This window comes from Coenobita brevimanus, chromosome 40 (assembly GCF_032717465.1).
Source record: "Coenobita brevimanus isolate Jiangsu-jjx chromosome 40, ASM3271746v2, whole genome shotgun sequence".
NCBI classification, from domain to species: Eukaryota; Metazoa; Arthropoda; class Malacostraca; order Decapoda; family Coenobitidae; genus Coenobita; species Coenobita brevimanus.
In genome coordinates this window covers 48145254-48170817 of record NC_136993.1, presented here as the reverse complement: position 1 = coordinate 48170817, position 25564 = coordinate 48145254, and the positions used below count along the sequence as shown (strand labels likewise).

Genomic DNA, 25564 nt, shown 5'->3' with positions numbered 1-25564 from the left:
CCGTTACAATGATATGCTTAAAAACTTTCTAAGGCCACAAATCGAACACCTTGAGCTTGAAGAACATGATGTGTGGTTTCAGGAAGATGGAGCTACAGCACACACACAGCTCGAAGATCATTGCAAGTGCTGAGGGAAATGTTTCCGGATCGGGTGATCTTGTTGTGTGGCGATGTTGGAGGGCTTGCCCATTCCCTGACCTTGCTCCTTGTGATTTTCATTATGGGGCTACCTTAAATCACGAGTGTATACTCATCGACCCCAAACTCTTGAAGCCCTTAAGGTTGCTGCTGAGCAGGAGATAGCCGCTGTTCCACCCAACATGACCCGTCGAGCCATGGCAGCCTTCAGAAATTGCCTCCAAGTGTGTATAGACAATGACAGCCACCATTTGAAAGATGTCATCTTTAAAATATGATAAATAAAAACTACATATTACACATATGACAGAAAGTACAGCTTCATTAGCAGTAACTTGGAAAAAGTAGTGTTCATGTGTAGTAGGTTACAACCAATAAAAAAAAAAAAAAAAAAAACCTTTGAAGATTTTACAGTCTGTACATAAAAAAAAAAAAAAAAAAAAAAAAGAAATTGGGAGCATAGTCTTTAGGCAAAGGGGGAGAAAACACTGTTCTTTTTTCATTTGCAGTAAAAGTAGGTACCGACCGGAAGAGTAATCTAGCTTTGTCGTCCTATTACTCGAAAACTATTGGGAGTATCGACCTCCTGAATGAACCTTGATAAAGAGCAGTAAATTCTACACATGCTCATTACCAGAATATAAGCCTTTGGGAGCATTTTTGGTAGGAAAAGGCGGGGGAACAGACTTCGTTTTTTTCCTTGCTTCCTGTAAAAATCAAAAGCACTCGGAGGAATAATCTCACATTGGCAGCCAATTACTCGAAAACTATTGGACGTATCGATTTCCTGTAAGAACCATGATAAAGAGCAGTAAATTCTACGTATGTTCATTTGCAGAATATAAGCCTTTGGGAGCATTTTCTGTTGGAAAAGTTGGAGGAACAGACTTTGTTCTTTTCCTTGCTAGCAGTAAAGTCGAAAGCACTCGGAGGAGTAATTTCAGTTTGTCGGAAAATTACTCGAAAAGTATTGGACGAATCGATATCCTGTAAGAACCATGATAAAGAGCAGTAAATTCTACTTATGTACAAGACATAACAATGTAACATCTATGATAAGAATTCGTTGTTACGTGGGAGGGAATATAGCAAATGCTGTGCATGCATCACGAAAGTGACTCACGAACGTGAGTTCCCGGTCGTTTTTGGTGATTTACTCAAAAACTATGAGGCGTATCGAAACCAACTGGTGCTCATTCGAAAGCTTGTGAAATTCTGCATAATATTATGCAATAAAAACATAAGATGTGAGAGAAAAGTTCAGAATGAGAGCTCATTGATTTTTTTCAAGAATGACTTTCAGTTTTTGGCTATTTTCTCGAACATTACAAATCCTATCACAACCGGATTTGTCTCTTTAGAAAGCTGATGAAATTCTTTATCAAAACTTCAAATAACATTTTCTGTATGATGGAAATCATTCGAATGATGATGCTGAAAAGTGAAATTGACAGGGCAAAATGTTTATTCATGGCCGGCTAATGTTGTTTTATTCGAGTTTTCTTGCTTTTTGTGGTGCTTATCAGCTAGAACAAACATCGGCGAATAACATGACATTGGTTTCATGGCAATATATTGATGTTTGGATGGCAAAAATAAGGCGAGAATACCTGTTATTTGCCGTGCGCGGGCTGCCGGGCCAGGAGGCCAGGCAGATATAATCGTGTGCCAGAAACTTACCAAAACTTATCGTGCGTGAGAGGGTTAATAATCAGGTGTTGTTTATCATCACATGATGTTTGTTAACCATGGTAAACATTCGATTTTTTTACCACATTCGTGGTCACTATTGTTTACCAGTTTTTGGAAATTATAAAAAGAAATACCTGAGTTGTTTACAAGGTATGGACTTAAAATCTAATCTTAACACTACCGTCTGAAGAAAAGAAAAACTAAAAAAACAAATTGTGTATTTCTCCATGGGTAACTAAAGACAACTATTAAAATAATTTAGTTGCATGATTGTAATGGATGGATCCCGATGTCCGTTGACCAATGGGCAGTGGGGGGGGGGCGTAGCAAGCCGACTCCCAGTCTCCTGGCAGCAAAACATCAATTTTTTCCAAGCACTAAAAATGTCTAGTACTGTAACACATTCGTGGGCACTTTTGTAGCCAACACCTGTGTTATACGAAAAACCTAGCCAAGGAGCACGCACCAACTACCTTCATCTGACACAGTTCATCATTTAAGGAAGCTACTGTGAACACCACCCACTTGGGTGGCAAGGGCCATGTGGCCAAAGTTAGCATGGGTCACAATAGTGTCCTCGAATGTGTTCCAGGGTTGATCATGTGATGGTGTTTATGATCATGTAGAGTTTATGATCATGTTGTGTTTGCTGTTGATCATATGGTTGTGATTATCATCATGTTCTGGTGTTTATGATCATGTGTTTCTTAATGATCATGTTCTGGCATTTATGATCATACGGTGATGTTTATCTTAGCTTACACGTGCCTTATGTTTTGCTCACAGATTTGCATTGTCCACTGCACATCAGATAATTCCCAAAGAGTGTAAAGAAGCGGAAGTATCTTAAATTATATTCGATTTGGATTCGTGTCCCTCCAAAAGGGTGACACAGAGGTCCCCTAGTGTGTGATATGTTACAAAACTCTGAGCAATGATGGAATGCGACCCTCATGCTTGGAACACCACTTGAAGACAACAGATCCTGCTCTAGCTGACAAGCCCAAGGCATTCTTTGAAACAAAAAGACAATCCTTGAAGAAAGCTAAGATGGATGGCACTGGGGCATTTCGGCAACAAACTTCAAAGGTTGTTGAGGCTTCCTATGAGATCGCCTTGTTGACTGCAAAGTGAAAGAAGAGCCATAACGTCGAGGAGTCTCTCATAAAACCAAGTCTACTGCATGCAGCAGAACTTATTCTGGGAAAAGATAGTGCAAACAAGTTTTCCCAAATTTCTTTATCAAACTATAGCGTCAAGGGAAGAATCGATGAAAATCTAAAGACATCAAAGATCTAATTCTTGACGAAGTAAGAGCTTCTCCCGTATTTGCCATCCAGTGTGACGAAACGACTGACATCGCTCAGCGTTCTCAGCTACTGATGTATGCTCGTTTCTTGTCAGGCAACCATGTAAAAGAGGAAATGATCTGCCACCCCATTGAAAGTTATACAACAGCAGCAGCAATTTTTACATGATATCAAACTTCTTTCAGGAAAATCAACTCTCCTGGGACTCGCTGGTAGGGGTGTGTACTGATGGAGCTCCAGCCATGTTTGGTCTGCAGTATGGATTCATAACAAGGGTGAAAGAAAGAAGTCCATCTGTTGTTGGTACACACTGCATACTTCATCGTGAAGTCTTACCATCCAGAACTCTAACTGCTGAAATGAGGGATGTCCTGAACGTGGCTATCAAGGTAGTCAACTTTATCAAAACTGGAGCCTTAAACAGTCGTCTCTTCAAACTGCTGTGTAAGGATATGGAATCTAAACATCATGCCTTGCTTTTTCACACAAATGTACGATGGCTTTCAAAGGGAAACATGCTTGGACAGCTTTATGAACTACAAGAAGTAGCAACATTTCTAGAATCACAGCAGAAGGCAGATCTCCATGACAAATTCCAGTCCGAAGGCTTTCTGCTGTCTCTAGCTTACCTGGTGGACATCTTCGAAGCGCTGAATGCAATCACCCTTAAACTACAAGGGAAAAACATCAACATCATCATGCACCACTGCACCATTCGAGACTTCATGGCCAAACTGGACCTCTGAAAATGTCGAATTCAGGATGGAAATACAGCCAGTTTTAGTAACTTGGATTCTGTCCTCACTGACAGTTACCTTGATTCTGAGTTAAAGAAACAAACAATCACTCATCTGACTAACCTGAGGGCAGAATTCATCAGATACAGGGTGACCCCCCAAAAAACTCCCACATTTCGAAAGGCTGTAGCACTGACAGTAGTGAGGTGGGAGGGGTGGGGCTAGGGTCTGTTGGTAGCCCAACCCCAACCGTCCTCAGTTGCCAACATGGCATGGTCGAGAGCACACCATGCATTCAGTGTCGAAGCGTTCTTCATAAACAACCATTCCGTGATTGCCATGCAGAGGGCCTTTCGAAATCGTTTCAGTATTCCACGGAACCGAAACATTCCAGATCGGAAAACCATCTTGCAGTGGGTTGAGAACTTCAGGGTAACAGGCTCACCTTTAAAAAGAAAATCATCTGGTCGACCTAGGAGCACTCGTGCACCTGAGAATATTGAAGCATTAAGGCAATCTGTTGCGCAGTCTCCGAGACATTCTGCGCGGAAGCATGCTTTAGCTGTAGGGATATCTCGGGAAACTGCAAGGTGAATCTTACCCAAAGACCTTCACTTCCATCCATACAAAATGATGGTTGTTCAAGAACTCAATATGAGAGACTGGATATGGTGCAGGGAATTATGCGAGAACATTCTTCAATGTATTCCGGAAGATGCTGCTCTCTTGTGCAGTGACGAAACTAATTTTCATTTGAGTGGCTCTGTAAACAAAAAAATTTTCACTATTGGTCTGAAGACAACCCTCGCATGCTACACAAAAGACCGCTACACTCTGATCAAGTGACTGTGTGGTGCGCTGTTGCCAATGTTGGCATCGTGGGTCCTTATTTCTTTGAAAAAGGGTGGTGTAACTGTTACGATAACTTCTGACCGTTACAATGATATGCTTAAAAACTTTCTAAGGCCACAAATCGAACACCTTGAGCTTGAAGAACATGATGTGTGGTTTCAGGAAGATGGAGCTACAGCACACACACAGCTCGAAGATCATTGCAAGTGCTGAGGGAAATGTTTCCGGATCGGGTGATCTTGTTGTGTGGCGATGTTGGAGGGCTTGCCCATTCCCCTGACCTTGCTCCTTGTGATTTTCATTATGGGGCTACCTTAAATCACGAGTGTATACTCATCGACCCCAAACTCTTGAAGCCCTTAAGGTTGCTGCTGAGCAGGAGATAGCCGCTGTTCCACCCAACATGACCCGTCGAGCCATGGCAGCCTTCAGAAATTGCCTCCAAGTGTGTATAGACAATGACAGCCACCATTTGAAAGATGTCATCTTTAAAATATGATAAATAAAAACTACATATTACACATATGACAGAAAGTACAGCTTCATTAGCAGTAACTTGGAAAAAGTAGTGTTCATGTGTAGTAGGTTACAACCAATAAAAAAAAAAAAAAAAAAAACAACCTTTGAAGATTTTACAGTCTGTACAAAAAAAAAAAAAAAAAAAAAAAAAAAAAGAAATTGGGAGCATAGTCTTTAGGCAAAGGGGGAGAAAACACTGTTCTTTTTTCATTTGCAGTAAAAGTAGGTACCGACCGGAAGAGTAATCTAGCTTTGTCGTCCTATTACTCGAAAACTATTGGGAGTATCGACAACCTGAATGAACCTTGATAAAGAGCAGTAAATTCTACACATGTTCATTACCAGAATATAAGCCTTTGGGAGCATTTTTGGTAGGAAAAGGCGGGGGAACAGACTTCGTTTTTTTCCTTGCTTCCTGTAAAAATGAAAAGCACTCGGAGGAATAATCTCACATTGGCAGCCAATTACTCGAAAACTATTGGACGTATCGATTTCCTGTAAGAACCATGATAAAGAGCAGTAAATTCTACGTATGTTCATTTGCAGAATATAAGCCTTTGGGAGCATTTTCTGTTGGAAAAGTTGGAGGAACAGACTTTCTTCTTTTCCTTGCTAGCAGTAAAGTCGAAAGCACTCGGAGGAGTAATTTCAGTTTGTCGGAAAATTACTCGAAAAGTATTGGACGAATCGATATCCTGTAAGAACCATGATAAAGAGCAGTAAATTCTACTTATGTACAAGACATAACAATGTAACATCTATGATAAGAATTCGTTGTTACGTGGGAGGGAATATAGCAAATGCTGTGCATGCATCACGAAAGTGACTCACGAACGTGAGTTCCCGGTCGTTTTTGGTGATTTACTCAAAAACTATGAGGCGTATCGAAACCAACTGGTGCTCATTCGAAAGCTTGTGAAATTCTGCATAATATTATGCAATAAAAACATAAGATGTGAGAGAAAAGTTCAGAATGAGAGCTCATTGATTTTTTCAAGAATGACTTTCAGTTTTTGGCTATTTTCTCGAACATTACAAATCCTATCACAACCGGATTTGTCTCTTTAGAAAGCTGATGAAATTCTTTATCAAAACTTCAAATAACATTTTCTGTATGATGGAAATCATTCGAATGATGATGCTGAAAAGTGAAATTGACAGGGCAAAATGTTTATTCATGGCCGGCTAATGTTGTTTTATTCGAGTTTTCTTGCTTTTTGTGGTGCTTATCAGCTAGAACAAACATAGGCGAATAACATGACATTGGTTTCATGGCAATATATTGATGTTTGGATGGCAAAAATAAGGCGAGAATACCTGTTATTTGCCGTGCGCGGGCTGCCGGGCCAGGAGGCCAGGCAGATATAATCGTGTGCCAGAAACTTACCAAAACTTATCGTGCGTGAGAGGGTTAATAATCAGGTGTTGTTTATCATCACATGATGTTTGTTAACCATGGTAAACATTCGATTTTTTTACCACATTCGTGGTCACTATTGTTTACCAGTTTTTGGAAATTATAAAAAGAAATACCTGAGTTGTTTACAAGGTATGGACTTAAAATCTAATCTTAACACTACCGTCTGAAGAAAAGAAAAACTAAAAAAACAAATTGTGTATTTCTCCATGGGTAACTAAAGACAACTATTAAAATAATTTAGTTGCATGATTGTAATGGATGGATCCCGATGTCCGTTGACCAATGGGCAGTGGGGGGGGGGGGCGTAGCAAGCCGACTCCCAGTCTCCTGGCAGCAAAACATCAATTTTTTCCAAGCACTAAAAATGTCTAGTACTGTAACACATTCGTGGGCACTTTTGTAGCCAACACCTGTGTTATACGAAAAACCTAGCCAAGGAGCACGCACCAACTACCTTCATCTGACACAGTTCATCATTTAACCCGTGCCGTCCCGAGGACGTACTTCCACGTCCTCACGTTTTGTCACAGCTAATCCCGAGGACGTACTTCAACGTCCTGCAATTGCAAGGTTCATAATTTCCACAATTTTCAATTTTTGCGAGTCATTTTTGGTACGTATACACGGGACACCTGCCTCAACAAGATGCCAGGCAGAGACAATGTCTTACCCAGCATGACCTCCTCCCCCCCCCTGCATGCCCTTTTCTCAGCAATTCACCTGTTATCAGTGACCTGGCCAGTATAGCCATGTCATGCCACGGTACGAAATTCAGGGCCAGAGTGATTCTCCAATCAATGACAATGTGGGGGACAAACTTTACATAGCATTAGAGGAAGAAACAGTTAGAAATGATGATCAGGTAATGTGGCAAAAAAAAGGTCAGGTATTAGTGAGTGAAACAATGCTTATAATGCCTATATTACTGCTTGAAAACCAATATACTCTTGTACTACATATAAATTCGTAACAGTAAATAAATAAATACCGTTTATGAGTGGTGTGAAATAGTTATCCTCCCATAGAACTCGTTTTCTTTGGTGCTAGCCTGATAGAAAACCCAGTAAGGTAAGGAGGCTCTCCTACCTGTAATGAGTATTTTAAACCTCAGGTGAGCGATTTCTCTATGAATTTTCGATGTTTCTCATCAAAAGCGAAAGTTTTAGCAAAAAAAAAAAGGGTCGAAAAATGGCCGGGATTGGGGGGTACCAGTGGTCAAAAAGTGGTCGGGATGGGGCGGGTTAATGAAGCTACTGTGAACACCACCCACTTGGGTGGCAAGGGCCATGTGGCCAAAGTTAGCATGGGTCACAATAGTGTCCTCGAATGTGTTCCAGGGTTGATCATGTGATGGTGTTTATGATCATGTAGAGTTTATGATCATGTGTTTGCTGTTGATCATATGGTTGTGATTATCATCATGTTCTGGTGTTTATGATCATGTGTTTCTTAATGATCATGTTCTGGCATTTATGATCATACGGTGATGTTTATCTTAGCTTACACGTGCCTTATGTTTTGCTCACAGATTTGCATTGTCCACTGCACATCAGATAATTCCCAAAGAGTGTAAAGAAGCGGAAGTATCTTAAATTATATTCGATTTGGATTCGTGTCCCTCCAAAAGGGTGACACAGAGGTCCCCTAGTGTGTGATATGTTACAAAACTCTGAGCAATGATGGAATGCGACCCTCATGCTTGGAACACCACTTGAAGACAACAGATCCTGCTCTAGCTGACAAGCCCAAGGCATTCTTTGAAACAAAAAGACAATCCTTGAAGAAAGCTAAGATGGATGGCACTGGGGCATTTCGGCAACAAACTTCAAAGGTTGTTGAGGCTTCCTATGAGATCGCCTTGTTGACTGCAAAGTGAAAGAAGAGCCATAACGTCGAGGAGTCTCTCATAAAACCAAGTCTACTGCATGCAGCAGAACTTATTCTGGGAAAAGATAGTGCAAACAAGTTTTCCCAAATTTCTTTATCAAACTATAGCGTCAAGGGAAGAATCGATGAAAATCTAAAGACATCAAAGATCTAATTCTTGACGAAGTAAGAGCTTCTCCCGTATTTGCCATCCAGTGTGACGAAACGACTGACATCGCTCAGCGTTCTCAGCTACTGATGTATGCTCGTTTCTTGTCAGGCAACCATGTAAAAGAGGAAATGATCTGCCACCCCATTGAAAGTTATACAACAGCAGCAGCAATTTTTACATGATATCAAACTTCTTTCAGGAAAATCAACTCTCCTGGGACTCGCTGGTAGGGGTGTGTACTGATGGAGCTCCAGCCATGTTTGGTCTGTAGTATGGATTCATAACAAGGGTGAAAGAAAGAAGTCCATCTGTTGTTGGTACACACTGCATACTTCATCGTGAAGTCTTACCATCCAGAACTCTAACTGCTGAAATGAGGGATGTCCTGAACGTGGCTATCAAGGTAGTCAACTTTATCAAAACTGGAGCCTTAAACAGTCGTCTCTTCAAACTGCTGTGTAAGGATATGGAATCTAAACATCATGCCTTGCTTTTTCACACAAATGTACGATGGCTTTCAAAGGGAAACATGCTTGGACAGCTTTATGAACTACAAGAAGTAGCAACATTTCTAGAATCACAGCAGAAGGCAGCTCTCCATGACAAATTCCAGTCCGAAGGCTTTCTGCTGTCTCTAGCTTACCTGGTGGACATCTTCGAAGCGCTGAATGCAATCACCCTTAAACTACAAGGGAAAAACATCAACATCATCTTGCACCACTGCACCATTCGAGACTTCATGGCCAAACTGGACCTCTGAAAATGTCGAATTCAGGATGGAAATACAGCCAGTTTTAGTAACTTGGATTCTGTCCTCACTGACAGTTACCTTGATTCTGAGTTAAAGAAACAAACAATCACTCATCTGACTAACCTGAGGGCAGAATTCATCAGATACAGGGTGACCCCCCAAAAAACTCCCACATTTCGAAAGGCTGTAGCACTGACAGTAGTGAGGCGGGAGGGGTGGGGCTAGGGTCTGTTGGTAGCCCAACCCCAACCGTCCTCAGTTGCCAACATGGCATGGTCGAGAGCACACCATGCATTCAGTGTCGAAGCGTTCTTCATAAACAACCATTCCGTGATTGCCATGCAGAGGGCCTTTCGAAATCGTTTCAGTATTCCACGGAACCGAAACATTCCAGATCGGAAAACCATCTTGCGGTGGGTTGAGAACTTCAGGGTAACAGGCTCACCTTTAAAAAGAAAATCATCTGGTCGACCTAGGAGCACTCGTGCACCTGAGAATATTGAAGCATTAAGGCAATCTGTTGCGCAGTCTCCGAGACATTCTGCGCGGAAGCATGCTTTAGCTGTAGGGATATCTCGGGAAACTGCAAGGTGAATCTTACCCAAAGACCTTCACTTCCATCCATACAAAATGATGGTTGTTCAAGAACTCAATATGAGAGACTGGATATGGTGCAGGGAATTATGCGAGAACATTCTTCAATGTATTCCGGAAGATGCTGCTTTCTTGTGCAGTGACGAAACTAATTTTCATTTGAGTGGCTCTGTAAACAAAAAAATTTTCACTATTGGTCTGAAGACAACCCTCGCATGCTACACAAAAGACCGCTACACTCTGATCAAGTGACTGTGTGGTGCGCTGTTGCCAATGTTGGCATCGTGGGTCCTTATTTCTTTGAAAAAGGGTGGTGTAACTGTTACGATAACTTCTGACCGTTACAATGATATGCTTAAAAACTTTCTAAGGCCACAAATCGAACACCTTGAGCTTGAAGAACATGATGTGTGGTTTCAGGAAGATGGAGCTACAGCACACACACAGCTCGAAGATCATTGCAAGTGCTGAGGGAAATGTTTCCGGATCGGGTGATCTTGTTGTGTGGCGATGTTGGGGGGCTTGCCCATTCCCCTGACCTTGCTCCTTGTGATTTTCATTATGGGGCTACCTTAAATCACGAGTATATACTCATCGACCCCAAACTCTTGAAGCCCTTAAGGTTGCTGCTGAGCAGGAGATAGCCGCTGTTCCACCCAACATGACCCGTCGAGCCATGGCAGCCTTCAGAAATTGCCTCCAAGTGTGTATAGACAATGACAGCCACCATTTGAAAGATGTCATCTTTAAAATATGATAAATAAAAACTACATATTACACATATGACAGAAAGTAGAGCTTCATTAGCAGTAACTTGGAAAAAGTAGTGTTCATGTGTAGTAGGTTACAACCAATAAAAAAAAAAAAAAAAAAAAAACAACCTTTGAAGATTTTACAGTCTGTACATAAAAAAAAAAAAAAAAAAAAAAAGAAATTGGGAGCATAGTCTTTAGGCAAAGGGGGAGAAAACACTGTTCTTTTTTCATTTGCAGTAAAAGTAGGTACCGACCGGAAGAGTAATCTAGCTTTGTCGTCCTATTACTCGAAAACTATTGGGAGTATCGACCTCCTGAATGAACCTTGATAAAGAGCAGTAAATTCTACACATGTTCATTACCAGAATATAAGCCTTTGGGAGCATTTTTGGTAGGAAAAGGCGGGGGAACAGACTTCGTTTTTTTCCTTGCTTCCTGTAAAAATCAAAAGCACTCGGAGGAATAATCTCACATTGGCAGCCAATTACTCGAAAACTATTGGACGTATCGATTTCCTGTAAGAACCATGATAAAGAGCAGTAAATTCTACGTATGTTCATTTGCAGAATATAAGCCTTTGGGAGCATTTTCTGTTGGAAAAGTTGGAGGAACAGACTTTGTTCTTTTCCTTGCTAGCAGTAAAGTCGAAGCACTCGGAGGAGTAATTTCAGTTTGTCGGAAAATTACTCGAAAAGTATTGGACGAATCGATATCCTGTAAGAACCATGATAAAGAGCAGTAAATTCTACTTATGTACAAGACATAACAATGTAACATCTATGATAAGAATTCGTTGTTACGTGGGAGGGAATATAGCAAATGCTGTGCATGCATCACGAAAGTGACTCACGAACGTGAGTTCCCGGTCGTTTTTGGTGATTTACTCAAAAACTATGAGGCGTATCGAAACCAACTGGTGCTCATTCGAAAGCTTGTGAAATTCTGCATAATATTATGCAATAAAAACATAAGATGTGAGAGAAAAGTTCAGAATGAGAGCTCATTGATTTTTTCAAGAATGACTTTCAGTTTTTGGCTATTTTCTCGAACATTACAAATCCTATCACAACCGGATTTGTCTCTTTAGAAAGCTGATGAAATTCTTTATCAAAACTTCAAATAACATTTTCTGTATGATGGAAATCATTCGAATGATGATGCTGAAAAGTGAAATTGACAGGGCAAAATGTTTATTCATGGCCGGCTAATGTTGTTTTATTCGAGTTTTCTTGCTTTTTGTGGTGCTTATCAGCTAGAACAAACATCGGCGAATAAGATGACATTGGTTTCATGGCAATATATTGATGTTTGGATGGCAAAAATAAGGCGAGAATACCTGTTATTTGCCGTGCGCGGGCTGCCGGGCCAGGAGGCCAGGCAGATATAATCGTGTGCCAGAAACTTACCAAAACTTATCGTGCGTGAGAGGGTTAATAATCAGGTGTTGTTTATCATCACATGATGTTTGTTAACCATGGTAAACATTCGATTTTTTTACCACATTCGTGGTCACTATTGTTTACCAGTTTTTGGAAATTATAAAAAGAAATACCTGAGTTGTTTACAAGGTATGGACTTAAAATCTAATCTTAACACTACCGTCTGAAGAAAAGAAAAACTAAAAAAACAAATTGTGTATTTCTCCATGGGTAACTAAAGACAACTATTAAAATAATTTAGTTGCATGATTGTAATGGATGGATCCCGATGTCCGTTGACCAATGGGCAGTGGGGGGGGGGGGGCGTAGCAAGCCGACTCCCAGTCTCCTGGCAGCAAAACATCAATATTTTCCAAGCACTAAAAATGTCTAGTACTGTAACACATTCGTGGGCACTTTTGTAGCCAACACCTGTGTTATACGAAAAACCTAGCCAAGGAGCACGCACCAACTACCTTCATCTGACACAGTTCATCATTTAATGAAGCTACTGTGAACACCACCCACTTGGGTGGCAAGGGCCATGTGGCCAAAGTTAGCATGGGTCACAATAGTGTCCTCGAATGTGTTCCAGGGTTGATCATGTGATGGTGTTTATGATCATGTAGAGTTTATGATCATGTGTTTGCTGTTGATCATATGGTTGTGATTATCATCATGTTCTGGTGTTTATGATCATGTGTTTCTTAATGATCATGTTCTGGCATTTATGATCATACGGTGATGTTTATCTTAGCTTACACGTGCCTTATGTTTTGCTCACAGATTTGCATTGTCCACTGCACATCAGATAATTCCCAAAGAGTGTAAAAGAAGCGGAAGTATCTTAAATTATATTCGATTTGGATTCGTGTCCCTCCAAAAGGGTGACACAGAGGTCCCCTAGTGTGTGATATGTTACAAAACTCTGAGCAATGATGGAATGCGACCCTCATGCTTGGAACACCACTTGAAGACAACAGATCCTGCTCTAGCTGACAAGCCCAAGGCATTCTTTGAAACAAAAAGACAATCCTTGAAGAAAGCTAAGATGGATGGCACTGGGGCATTTCGGCAACAAACTTCAAAGGTTGTTGAGGCTTCCTATGAGATCGCCTTGTTGACTGCAAAGTGAAAGAAGAGCCATAACGTCGAGGAGTCTCTCATAAAACCAAGTCTACTGCATGCAGCAGAACTTATTCTGGGAAAAGATAGTGCAAACAAGTTTTCCCAAATTTCTTTATCAAACTATAGCGTCAAGGGAAGAATCGATGAAAATCTAAAGACATCAAAGATCTAATTCTTGACGAAGTAAGAGCTTCTCCCGTATTTGCCATCCAGTGTGACGAAACGACTGACATCGCTCAGCGTTCTCAGCTACTGATGTATGCTCGTTTCTTGTCAGGCAACCATGTAAAAGAGGAAATGATCTGCCACCCCATTGAAAGTTATACAACAGCAGCAGCAATTTTTACATGATATCAAACTTCTTTCAGGAAAATCAACTCTCCTGGGACTCGCTGGTAGGGGTGTGTACTGATGGAGCTCCAGCCATGTTTGGTCTGCAGTATGGATTCATAACAAGGGTGAAAGAAAGAAGTCCATCTGTTGTTGGTACACACTGCATACTTCATCGTGAAGTCTTACCATCCAGAACTCTAACTGCTGAAATGAGGGATGTCCTGAACGTGGCTATCAAGGTAGTCAACTTTATCAAAACTGGAGCCTTAAACAGTCGTCTCTTCAAACTGCTGTGTAAGGATATGGAATCTAAACATCATGCCTTGCTTTTTCACACAAATGTACGATGGCTTTCAAAGGGAAACATGCTTGGACAGCTTTATGAACTACAAGAAGTAGCAACATTTCTAGAATCACAGCAGAAGGCAGATCTCCATGACAAATTCCAGTCCGAAGGCTTTCTGCTGTCTCTAGCTTACCTGGTGGACATCTTCGAAGCGCTGAATGCAATCACCCTTAAACTACAAGGGAAAAACATCAACATCATCATGCACCACTGCACCATTCGAGACTTCATGGCCAAACTGGACCTCTGAAAATGTCGAATTCAGGATGGAAATACAGCCAGTTTTAGTAACTTGGATTCTGTCCTCACTGACAGTTACCTTGATTCTGAGTTAAAGAAACAATCACTCATCTGACTAACCTGAGGGCAGAATTCATCAGATACAGGGTGACCCCCCAAAAAACTCCCACATTTCGAAAGGCTGTAGCACTGACAGTAGTGAGGCGGGAGGGGTGGGGCTAGGGTCTGTTGGTAGCCCAACCCCAACCGTCCTCAGTTGCCAACATGGCATGGTCGAGAGCACACCATGCATTCAGTGTCGAAGCGTTCTTCATAAACAACCATTCCGTGATTGCCATGCAGAGGGCCTTTCGAAATCGTTTCAGTATTCCACGGAACCGAAACATTCCAGATCGGAAAACCATCTTGCAGTGGGTTGAGAACTTCAGGGTAACAGGCTCACCTTTAAAAAGAAAATCATCTGGTCGACCTAGGAGCACTCGTGCACCTGAGAATATTGAAGCATTAAGGCAATCTGTTGCGCAGTCTCCGAGACATTCTGCGCGGAAGCATGCTTTAGCTGTAGGGATATCTCGGGAAACTGCAAGGTGAATCTTACCCAAAGACCTTCACTTCCATCCATACAAAATGATGGTTGTTCAAGAACTCAATATGAGAGACTGGATATGGTGCAGGGAATTATGCGAGAACATTCTTCAATGTATTCCGGAAGATGCTGCTCTCTTGTGCAGTGACGAAACTAATTTTCATTTGAGTGGCTCTGTAAACAAAAAAATTTTCACTATTGGTCTGAAGACAACCCTCGCATGCTACACAAAAGACCGCTACACTCTGATCAAGTGACTGTGTGGTGCACTGCTGCCAATGTTGGCATCGTGGGTCCTTATTTCTTTGAAAAAGGGTGGTGTAACTGTTACGATAACTTCTGACCGTTACAATGATATGCTTAAAAACTTTCTAAGGCCACAAATCGAACACCTTGAGCTTGAAGAACATGATGTGTGGTTTCAGGAAGATGGAGCTACAGCACACACACAGCTCGAAGATCATTGCAAGTGCTGAGGGAAATGTTTCCGGATCGGGTGATCTTGTTGCGTGGCGATGTTGGAGGGCTTGCCCATTCCCCTGACCTTGCTCCTTGTGATTTTCATTATGGGGCTACCTTAAATCACGAGTGTATACTCATCGACCCCAAACTCTTGAAGCCCTTAAGGTTGCTACTGAGCAGGAGATAGCCGCTGTTCCACCCAACATGACCCGTCGAGCCATGGCAGCCTTCAGAAATTGCCTCCAAGTGTGTATAGACAATGACAGCCACCATTTGAAAGATGTCATCTTTAAAATATGATAAATAAAAACTATTGAATGAAGTTTCATTTGTGCAAATATTATTTTGATTATCTTTAACCATATTTTTTCTTCATTTACCTATAAATGAGGGTTTTTTTTCTGGGTCACCCTGTACTTCCCAGATATTGATGAGAAGCTTGAAGCCTGGATTTTCATCAGGAACCTTTTTCAGTGTGAAGTAGCTGATGTTTCAGATGAAGTGCAAGAAGAGTTTCTTGAGTTAAAGCTCAACTCCTCAGCTGAGGAAGACTTCAAAGAACAGGATCTTGAGACGTTCTGGGTCAAGTAACTTCGTGTTTATCCTTTGATCTCACATCAAGCACTTTGGATTCTGACAATGTTTGGATCTACGTATCTTTAGGAAGCTGCATTTCCTATGCTCATTGCTGTCAAGACCAAGTAAAGAACCGGCTGAATGTTGAAGGGGGCTTAAGTTGTGCACTCTCTGGGATCCGACCACGCATTCAAGATCTGGTAGCTAAGAAGCAGTGTCAAATATCTCACTAAATCTGTAAGAAAGTAACTTCATTAATTATGCTGGTTTTATACACAGAATTCATGTTCAATAAAAAGATTAAACACATCATTTCTTTTCAGTTTTTAACCCGCGGCATCCTGTCGACGTTCTTTAACGTCCACACGTTTTGTCATTGCCAATCACGTTGACGTACATAAATGCGAAAAAATTGCAAGGTCCCTAATTTGCACAATTTTCAATTTTCGCTAGTCATTTTTGGTACGTATACACGTGACACCTTCCTCAACAAGATGCCAGGCAGGGACAATGCCTTACCCAGCATGACCTCCTCCCCCCCCCTGCATGCCATTGTCTCAGCAATTCACCTGTTATCAGTGACCTGGCCAGTATAGCCATGTCATGCCACGGTACGAAATTCAGGGCCAGAGTGATTCCCCGATCAATGACAATGTGGAGGACAAACTTTACATAGCATTAGAGGAAGAAACAGTTAGAAATGATGATCAGGTAATGTGGCAAAAAAAGGTCAGGTATTAGTGAGTGAAACAATGCTTATAATGCCTATATTACTGCTTGAAAACCAATATACTCTTGTACTACATATAAATTCGTGCCAAGTAAATAAATAAATACCGTTTATGAGTGGTCCTCCCATAGAACTCGTTTTCTTTGGTGCCAGCCTGATGGAAAACCCAGTAAGGTAAGCAGGTACTCCTACCTGTAATGAGTATTTTAAACCTCAGATGAGCGATTTCTCTATGAACTTTCGATGTTTCTCACCAAAAGCTAAGGTTTGAGCAAAAAAAAAAAAAAAATCCTAAAATGTCGGGATTGGGGGGAGTCAGTGGTGGAAAAGTGGTCGGGATGGGGCAGGTTAAAATCTGGGAGGGAATGTTCTCAAGTTGGTTGAGGATGTGAGGGGGGCCTGGAGGAAAGGACCAATTGCTAGAGGAGGCGTGGTAGTAAAAAGGTTAAGAACTGCTTCTGTAGACGGAGGAAGAGGAACAGACGAGAGAACTTGGTGGACCATTGAATATTGCCAGTTTACTAGGACTAAATGGTGGAACCGGTGGTCAAGTCGGCAGAGAAGTGGTCGCAGGTTCCATAGGATGCAAGTTCGATTCCCATATGGGGCAAGGAATAGCATACGAGTATAAAATTTCGTTAAATAACAAACTTCCTTGATCTACCATAAGACCTGCAAGCATGTCGTAAGAACACCCTCATAAATACTAATACACCAGTCCTGTATAAGACAACCCTAGAATGGATGATGGGTGTTAGCGCCAAAATGGTGACATGTGGAGGTGTATGGTTACAGGATGTCATAAAAATGAATGTTTCATGGCAAAAGTGATAATCTGCTCATTTGATATTCTCTGGTTTCATCCTATATCAAAGAAATAACAGGAAATTCACCTTATAAACCCTATCAGGCCCAGTCATGCGATTCGCGTTTCATGGGGGTTGATTTCAAGATAATCAGTCACTCGAATTGCGTTTCTAAGCACAAAAAAAAAAGTTTCTGGCGAAATCGCGTCAAATATTGACACATTGTAGCGACTACTACTCTTTCCAATGGTAAGGCATTGGCAACACTGAGCTGCCTCACTGGGCCCAGCATGTAGCGATATACCTCAGTCTCTTCCAAGCAGCCAGACGGAGGATTGTGTTGTGTCTTCAGTCCCTTTAAACTCCTACTAATTCTCCCCCTCCTGCCTGAGCCGAAGCCTCTATGGACTCAGTGTGATAATGCAATATTTGTGAGCATATTTGTATGTGATATTGTCGATGGAACATAGATATATGTCACGAAAAGGAATTGTGTCCGTTATGAAGCGTTAGGCTTACGAGCCGATATGCGTGTTCACTGTTGCGGGGTTTCTCGTCTCGCCCTCCCCAAGGCCCATGGCGTGATTACAAATACGTATATAATGAAGCCAATGCCTAAAGTGTATTTTGTGTGAAAGATATTGTGGCTGGCTTGGTGAAATTATGGAACCATAGTGTGGAATGGGGCAGGCATCACGTACAGTTTTTATAGTCGGGAAGGAAGAATTAGAGGTGTTTAGTGATGGAATTATTGTGATTCTGATAGTGAAAATGCATATGGAATTGTGTGAAATATACGTCAAACATGCTGCGGGTGTTCGTGAAGGAGTGTGGTGTGTGCCAATACAATAGAGTCACAGCGAGTGTTCACAGAGAAATATTTCATGTTTTCACTGACTTAGTTAAAACAAAATGCAAGTGCCAGAGACAAGAAATATGCCACAGCCACATATACATATGTATGTCGTGCAGCGAATGTTCGTGGAGAAATCTATTGTGTGGATCGCATGTGTTTTAGGCAAATGTATCGCAAGGAAAGAAGAAAATATGCCGCAGCCACAGACACACACACACACACACTTACCCACACCCACACCCACACCCTCACCCACATGCACACGCTCACCCACACGCACACGCTCACCCACACATGCACACGCTCACCCACACACACACACGCTCACACACTACATAACTCCTCATCTTCAAGCTACTGCCAGCATCTCAACACCTCTGGAGGAAGTGAGTTATCCGTATTTTGTTGATCTGCATATTGACCTATTTCTATAGGTCAATATTTTTTACACAAATAAATAATGTTTTTTACATACACACATATGAGATGCAAGAAAGTTCAGGTTTGTCAGAACCTAGCAAAAAGACTAGTGGTCATGTCGAGTTTCTGACAGCATTATCAAAAACCTTATATTTTACGTGTATACTTTGAGTAAAAGAAGAAAATAATAAAACGTAACGAGCGAAAATATGTAGCCCTGGGTGAGGTAAGGAAAGAGTGTTTTTTATCTCGCGTGCTGGTGAGGAAGAGTATTCTACGTTTGTCGTCCAATTACTCCAAAATTATTGAACGTATCGATTTCCCGTAAGAACCATGATAAAGAGCAGTAAATTCTACGTATGTTCATTTGCAGAATATAAGCCTCTGGGAGCATTTTCTGTTGGAAAAGTTGGGGGAACAGACTTTCGGTAAGGTCGAAAGTGCTCGGAGGAGTAATCTCACTTTGTTGGCCAATTACTCGAAAATTATTGGACGTTTCGATTTCCTATAAGAACCATGATAAAGAGCAGTAAATTCTACGTATGTACACGACATAACAATGTAATATCTATGATAAGAATTCGTTGTTACATAGGCGGGAATATTGCATATGCTGTGCGCACATCAAGAAAGTGATGTACGGACGTGAGTTCCCAGTCGTTTTTGGCGATTTACTCGAGAAATATGAGGCGTATGGGAACCAAGAGGTGCTCATTCGAAAGCTGGTGAAATTCTTCATAATATTATGCAATAAAAACACAACATCTGCGAGAAAATTTCCATGTTAGAGCTCCTTGATTTTTTTTCAAAAATGGCTTTCGGTTTTTGGCTACTTTCTCGAAAACTACAAATCATATTAACACCGGATTTCTCTCTTTAGAAAGCTGATGAAATTCTCTATCAAAACTTATAATAACATTTTCCTGTATGATGGAAAACACTCGAATGGTGATGTTGGGAAGTGAACGTGAAGTAGCGAAATTTTATTCACGGCCGCCTAATGTTGTTTTATTCGTGTTTTCCTGTTTTTTTGTGGTGCTTATCAGCTAGAACAAACATCGATGAATAAGATGACATAGGTTTCATGGCAGTATATTGATGTTTGGGTAGCGGAAATAAGGAGAGAATACATGTTATTTGCCGCGCGCGAGCAGCCGGGCCGGGCGGCTTCGCAAAAAAAGTCGTGCGCCGGAAAACTTACTGAAACTTATGGTGCGCGAGAGGGTAAATATAAATATATTACAAATAAACAAAATAAGTTAACTCAATACACATGCCACTAACACACAACATACTCATTCTCACAACAATGATATCATTCAATAATACAAGCACACAATAGTCCAAGTATGCAACTCAGTAAAACAACCACCTTCACATAACAGTATACTCCGGTTTTGCAGTTGAGCAGTTGATCAATGGAAATCAGTTCATGCCAACATAGTAAATAATACATTTATTATTCGGACAAAAGGTACTGCAGACCAGGAAGGAGACTGATAGCTAGGTCCCATGGGCTCATCAATATAGTCTCCAGCAGACAGCGTCAACCCAGCATGACTGAACCTCAATCTATCTATCTATTACCAGTCGCCTTAATCCCAGACGGGGTGGCCACAAACAAATCGCCTCCATGTCGCCCTGTCCCCTGCCATTTCACTGTCCTGCTCCCAACTCACACACTCCTCTCTCATATACCTCTCCACTCAGTCAGTATATCTCATCCTTGGCCTCCCCCTCCCTCTTTCCCCCTCCACTTCACTCACACTCTCCTCGTCTGTCTCAAATAACTCATTTCCACTGCTCTCACTCTTGACTTGTGTCCCTCCAGCAAGGTCCAAGGTTCGCTTCCATACGTTAGAGTTGGTCTCACAATACTGTCATGTAGTAACTTTTTCACTTCCATGCTCACTTCCCTGTTTCTTATAACTGCTTTCAAGGAACAAGCAACCTTTCTTCCTTGTTGAACCCTTTCAAGCACTTCACCCTCCAAACTTCCATCCCTACTCATCACACTACCCAAGCACTTAAACGTACCCACATTTTCCATTTCCTCCTCATCCAACCTCACTGTACATTCACTGACTTCACTTTTCTCGAAGACCACAGCTTTACTCTTCTCTACATTTACCTTTAGATTTCGTTTCTGACACACTCTCCCAAACTCATCCACCGAGCCTTGCAGCTCCCTTTCGTCTTCACTTAACAACACAGTATCATCTGCAAACAACAGTACAGAGAGTTTCTAAACACTGTTCTCTCTCATTAGGGCCACTCCAACATCTGAACCTCTTTGCCCTAAAATCCTATAGACACCACTCCCGGACCAGATACAGTACAATCACATAGGTATGAGCAAGCATCTTGATCAGAAACCCTGATTATGCTGCTAGGATTTTACAGTGAGCTTTGGGCATCGTTACTGTTACCCAAACGCATGGCACTTTATGTAGGTCGTTTTATGAATCCTACTTCATTTCTTCCTCTTGTGTTGACTTTTTGTCTATGTAAAGTCGTGGAAAGGATGGTTAATAATAGGCCTCTTTTTGTTTTAGTTTTGAAAAATTCGTTAAATGATCGGCATGTGGCTTCCATAAAATTATTTTACTATATCATTTAATGAATTTGGAGCATTGTGTATTGTAAGCATCTGTCAATAAAGATCCCATGACAGAAGTGTTCTTGGACATCCATAAAGTCTATGACATGACGTGGTGACACTGTATACAAATGAAGCTCTACAATATTGACTTAAAAATTAATGTGCCCATTCTTCTTTTCAGATTACAGAGGGACAGAACTTTCTCTAGGAATCTGTCCCATTACATAATAGTAGATGTTTTTACCCATTAAAACGGAGTGCCTAAGGGCAACGTGCTTAGCCCTACTTTGTTTAATATTACGATTAATGATATTGTCATCAGCTCCCATCCCGAGGAATCTTAAATACTTACACCATGCTGACAGCTGTACAATGTGACGCTCCTTCTGTAATGTGCAACATTTGGCTAGGCAGATTCAATTAGACCTTGACTCCGTGGGCCTTACAGTGGGGACTTAAGTTTTCAGTTCTAAAGTGTGCTGCTCTTGTTTTATCACCCATAACGTCCCTGTCTTGCATTTGACTTTGGATAAGCAGCCAATACCTTTTTTCTGGGCATACATATTGACTGATGATTAAGCTTTAAATTTCATTTTAATGATTTTCTTCTTCGTTGTGATAAACCATTTAATGTCCTTAAGTACCTAGCGATTACTACTTGGGAAGCAGACGGAAATACTATTGAGGGTGTTTAAGACCTTAATTGTATTTAAGCTGGACTACAGCTCTCAGGTGCATAGGTCAGCACCTGATGCCACGCTGAGGAGGTTGGATGTGAAACAGAATAAATGTTTGCACATGTTTCTCGGAGCCTTAAAGTGTACAGGTGTAGCTCATAATGGAAGTGGAGGTGAGTTGAATGCACAGGCACAGACACAAGTATTTTCCCAAAGTGTGACGAATGCATAGCGGAAAAATCGAAGCATTTGAAACACGCACTGATATATCGCCAGTTGTATAATTTCTTCAGATAGATGTGGGAAGATAATTGTTTCTTCGACTGTACCTCTCCTTTATATTCGTCAGGATCACCTTCTTTTCTCAAACAGCATATGAACCCTTCCAAATAGTGATATAGGCAATGTGGCCTCTACCCCCCCTGCATCAACACCTACATCCCAGGTGGGGTGTTCGTCTGCCACTTGCCACTCACCTCCACGTACTGACTCAGAAGCTTGGTGTGAACATGAATGACTGTGGTTAGTTGTTTAAAAATATACTGCCTTGGAAGCCACCCAACTTCAGTGTTGATTTTTCATGGCTCCCTGCATCGAAGACAAAGGCTCCGGGGTCGGAGGTCCATTACTTGATTGATAACATCATCAGGCATGACACCTGATGATGTTCCACCAAATGTGTACCGATGACTTCAAGACGAGTGAAGGTGTGGTGCTAATTTGTGATTGAATATGTCCTCAAGTTTTAGTTGCCGACTTATACATCTGTGCTTACCTTTGAACTTTTTGCCACTAGCAAAACCATAGAATATGCTCTAAATTCTCGTTATGACTCATTTGTCATTTATTCAGACGCTACATCAAACATTTGGGGACTTATTTCTTGCACTGCTGATTCTCATGAGATGCAGGGCCGCATTATTAGTAAACTGCATTCATGCAACAAGTCCTTCACACTGATCTGGGTGACTGGTCATTGTCGTGTTTACGACACAGCAGGCTGAATTACTTGCAAAGTCAATTGTGGAACTCGCAGAGACTCGAAACGTTCCTCATGATCTACGGTCGAGTCTCTTCCTCAGAAAGCAATCATTAAATCTTTGGGGGCAAGGTCAGTGGACTAGACTGAATATTCTAACGTTCAAGCCACTCCTTGACGACTGTGATACTGTACATCGTCCCAGTCGCCTTGAGGAAAGATTTTTGACATGGTTAAGGATGAGCTGCATGTCCATTACCAAAATATTGCCATATATTGAGAGAAGGTTATTCACTAATTCATACAGAAAAAACACCTAACCAAAAATCGTAACACCAATAAACCCACCGGACAAATCGCCACCCTATAGAAAGGTCTAAAAATGCAAATACCTAAACCAAACTAAAGAGCCAATGTGCTTACACTAATGGGTAAAATACCTCAACCGACAGAACACAAGCGACTGCAAATATGTAATGTTTCTCTATAATACACTCCTTCTCATCACCTGCTGACTCTCAGGCGAGGCACAGGCATTACTATACGGAACAGCAATATTTGAAGGAGAACCAAGCAAGTCAAGAGCTGTTTCATATACATCAACAATTAAGAAAACTAAAAAAAAATAAATAAAAACGGATACAAAACATTAAGACATGTACAGTACAAAAATAGAATTACATCACCCAATTGAACCCATTCAACTGTATGTAACCAGTACCTCTTTGTATTACACATTTGCACTCATCAACGGGAATCTGTCAGGCGAGGCACATATTTAAATATTGGGGACATCAGTATAAGAAACAAAACCGTCATAAGCAGGAACTGTTCCAAATAAATCAACTGTCAACCCTAATTAAATCATACAAAATATACAAATGTTCACTCGGAAAAGAAATAACCAACATAGTAAAATGGTTACACTACTCTGACCAAACCAGTCTCCCTCATGAAAGCCATCAGTTTATTAATCATAATGAGCTCCCCATCACCGAAGATGGTGTGAAAGGTGAAGGGATGTCTGCTGCGCTGCAGTATTTAACCCCTTAACCGCGGGGCGTCACTTTCGTGACGCTCGGCTACAATGGATCATACCGCGGGGCGTCACTTTTGTGATTCTGTGTTATTTTGAATTATCCCGGGCTCTCAAGTGGTGGCTTGTATCATATATCAGTCCTGCCAATGTCCAACACTAGTCAGCACTCCAAATCTCATCTGTACTCCCATCCATTGTTGACATTTTAGCTATTTTATCCCCTTCCTGACTCCCCTCCCTACCTGCCCTCCATTACCCTCTCCTCTCACCTCCCACGCCGCGCTTTTTACGGAAATTTCCCCCTTCTCTTTCCACAGATTTCATCCATTGAAATAAGCCCTATGCCCTATATTTTTACCCAATAATATATACCAAAAAAAAAAAGGTAAGTGATAGCGTTATACTCCAGAAATTGCCTAATTATCACCTGACAACACCTCACGTGCATTCATTCGCTACATTACCACGGTAATTTCCCCTTTGATTTATGCCTTGTAATCGATGTCTGTAATAAAAAAATATATCAGAAAGGAAGGGAGAATCCTAATTGACATTTACATTCACCTGGAACTATCTATTTCTTTATTTATTGCCGAGATTTTCTACCTATAAAAAATTAGCATGTAAGTTAGCAGCAGTAAGCCTAAAGTGTCATTGTCAACCCTTCCCTTCTCAGATAATTTACACCCTTCGTGACTCCCCTCCCTACCTGCCCTCCATTACCCCCTCCTCTCACCTCCCACGCCGCGCTGCGCTACGGAAATTTCCCCCTTCTTTTTCCAGAGATTTCATCCATTGAAATAAGCCCTATGCCCAATATTTTTACCCAATAATATATACCAAAAAAAAAAAACAGGTAAGTGATTGTGTTATACTCCAGAAATTGCCTAATTATCACCTGACAAAACCTCACGTGCATTCATTCGCTACATTACCACGGTAATTTCCCCTTTGATTTATGCCTTGTAATCGATGTCTGTAATAAAAATATATATCAGAAAGGAAGGGAGAATCCTAATTGACATTTACATTCACCTGGAACTACCTATTTCTTAATTTATTGCCGAGATTTTCTACCTATAAAAAATTAGCCTGTAAGTTAGCAGCAGTCAGCCTAAAGTGTCAATGTCAACCCTTCCCTTCTCAGATAAGCCACGGCATTTAGTTCCTTGTCCTCCACTGCAGAGACATGTCGCACTCGCGCCCCGCCATTCCTGCCGCTTCTGCGCCCATTGCAAAGGGCCTCGTGACCTCTACCTCCAAGAAAAGTGTTGAGGCAAGCAGGAAAGGCCTCAGTGACTCTGCAGTGGCACAAGAACTTGCTGAATTGTCGATGATAATAATAGACAGCGATTTTGACGATTCCGGTGAATCGTGTGATGAGCTGGGTGAAGTTATCGTGGAAGAAACAGCGACAACAAGTGCTCCTACCAGTGAATCTGTGTCTAGCTCCAAGGGAAAGGAGCCTTTAGTGCAGGAAGGAAAAGAATTTGGGAAGGGAGTGAAAAGGCGGTGTGTTATCCCTAGAACAATGCCCCCACGTGACCCAGCCCGCCAT

At 41.4% G+C, this 25564-nt stretch overlaps 3 protein-coding genes across 3 annotated transcripts; all 3 read left to right on the top strand.

Moving 5' to 3' along the window:
• The first annotated feature begins 3501 nt into the window (after positions 1-3501).
• Positions 3502-3888, top strand: LOC145397089 (protein FAM200B-like). Its single transcript, XM_080270294.1, has one exon. The coding sequence runs from the start codon at positions 3502-3504 to the stop codon at positions 3886-3888; it is 387 nt and encodes a 128-aa protein (XP_080126420.1).
• Positions 3889-9081: 5193 nt separating this feature from the next.
• On the top strand, positions 9082-9468 carry LOC145397087 (protein FAM200B-like). The gene has a single exon (XM_080270293.1). It carries the CDS (start codon positions 9082-9084, stop codon positions 9466-9468), a length of 387 nt encoding a protein of 128 aa, XP_080126419.1.
• Positions 9469-13896: 4428 nt separating this feature from the next.
• LOC145397086 (protein FAM200B-like) lies at positions 13897-14283 on the top strand. Its single transcript, XM_080270292.1, has one exon. The coding sequence runs from the start codon at positions 13897-13899 to the stop codon at positions 14281-14283; it is 387 nt and encodes a 128-aa protein (XP_080126418.1).
• The last annotated feature ends 11281 nt before the right edge of the window (positions 14284-25564 follow it).

Bases quoted from the DNA above. Each gene is read 5' to 3' on its own strand.
- LOC145397089 (XM_080270294.1), top strand. From the start codon at position 3,502: ATGAGGGATGTCCTGAACGTGGCTATCAAGGTAGTCAACTTTATCAAA.
- LOC145397087 (XM_080270293.1), top strand. From the start codon at position 9,082: ATGAGGGATGTCCTGAACGTGGCTATCAAGGTAGTCAACTTTATCAAA.
- LOC145397086 (XM_080270292.1), top strand. From the start codon at position 13,897: ATGAGGGATGTCCTGAACGTGGCTATCAAGGTAGTCAACTTTATCAAA.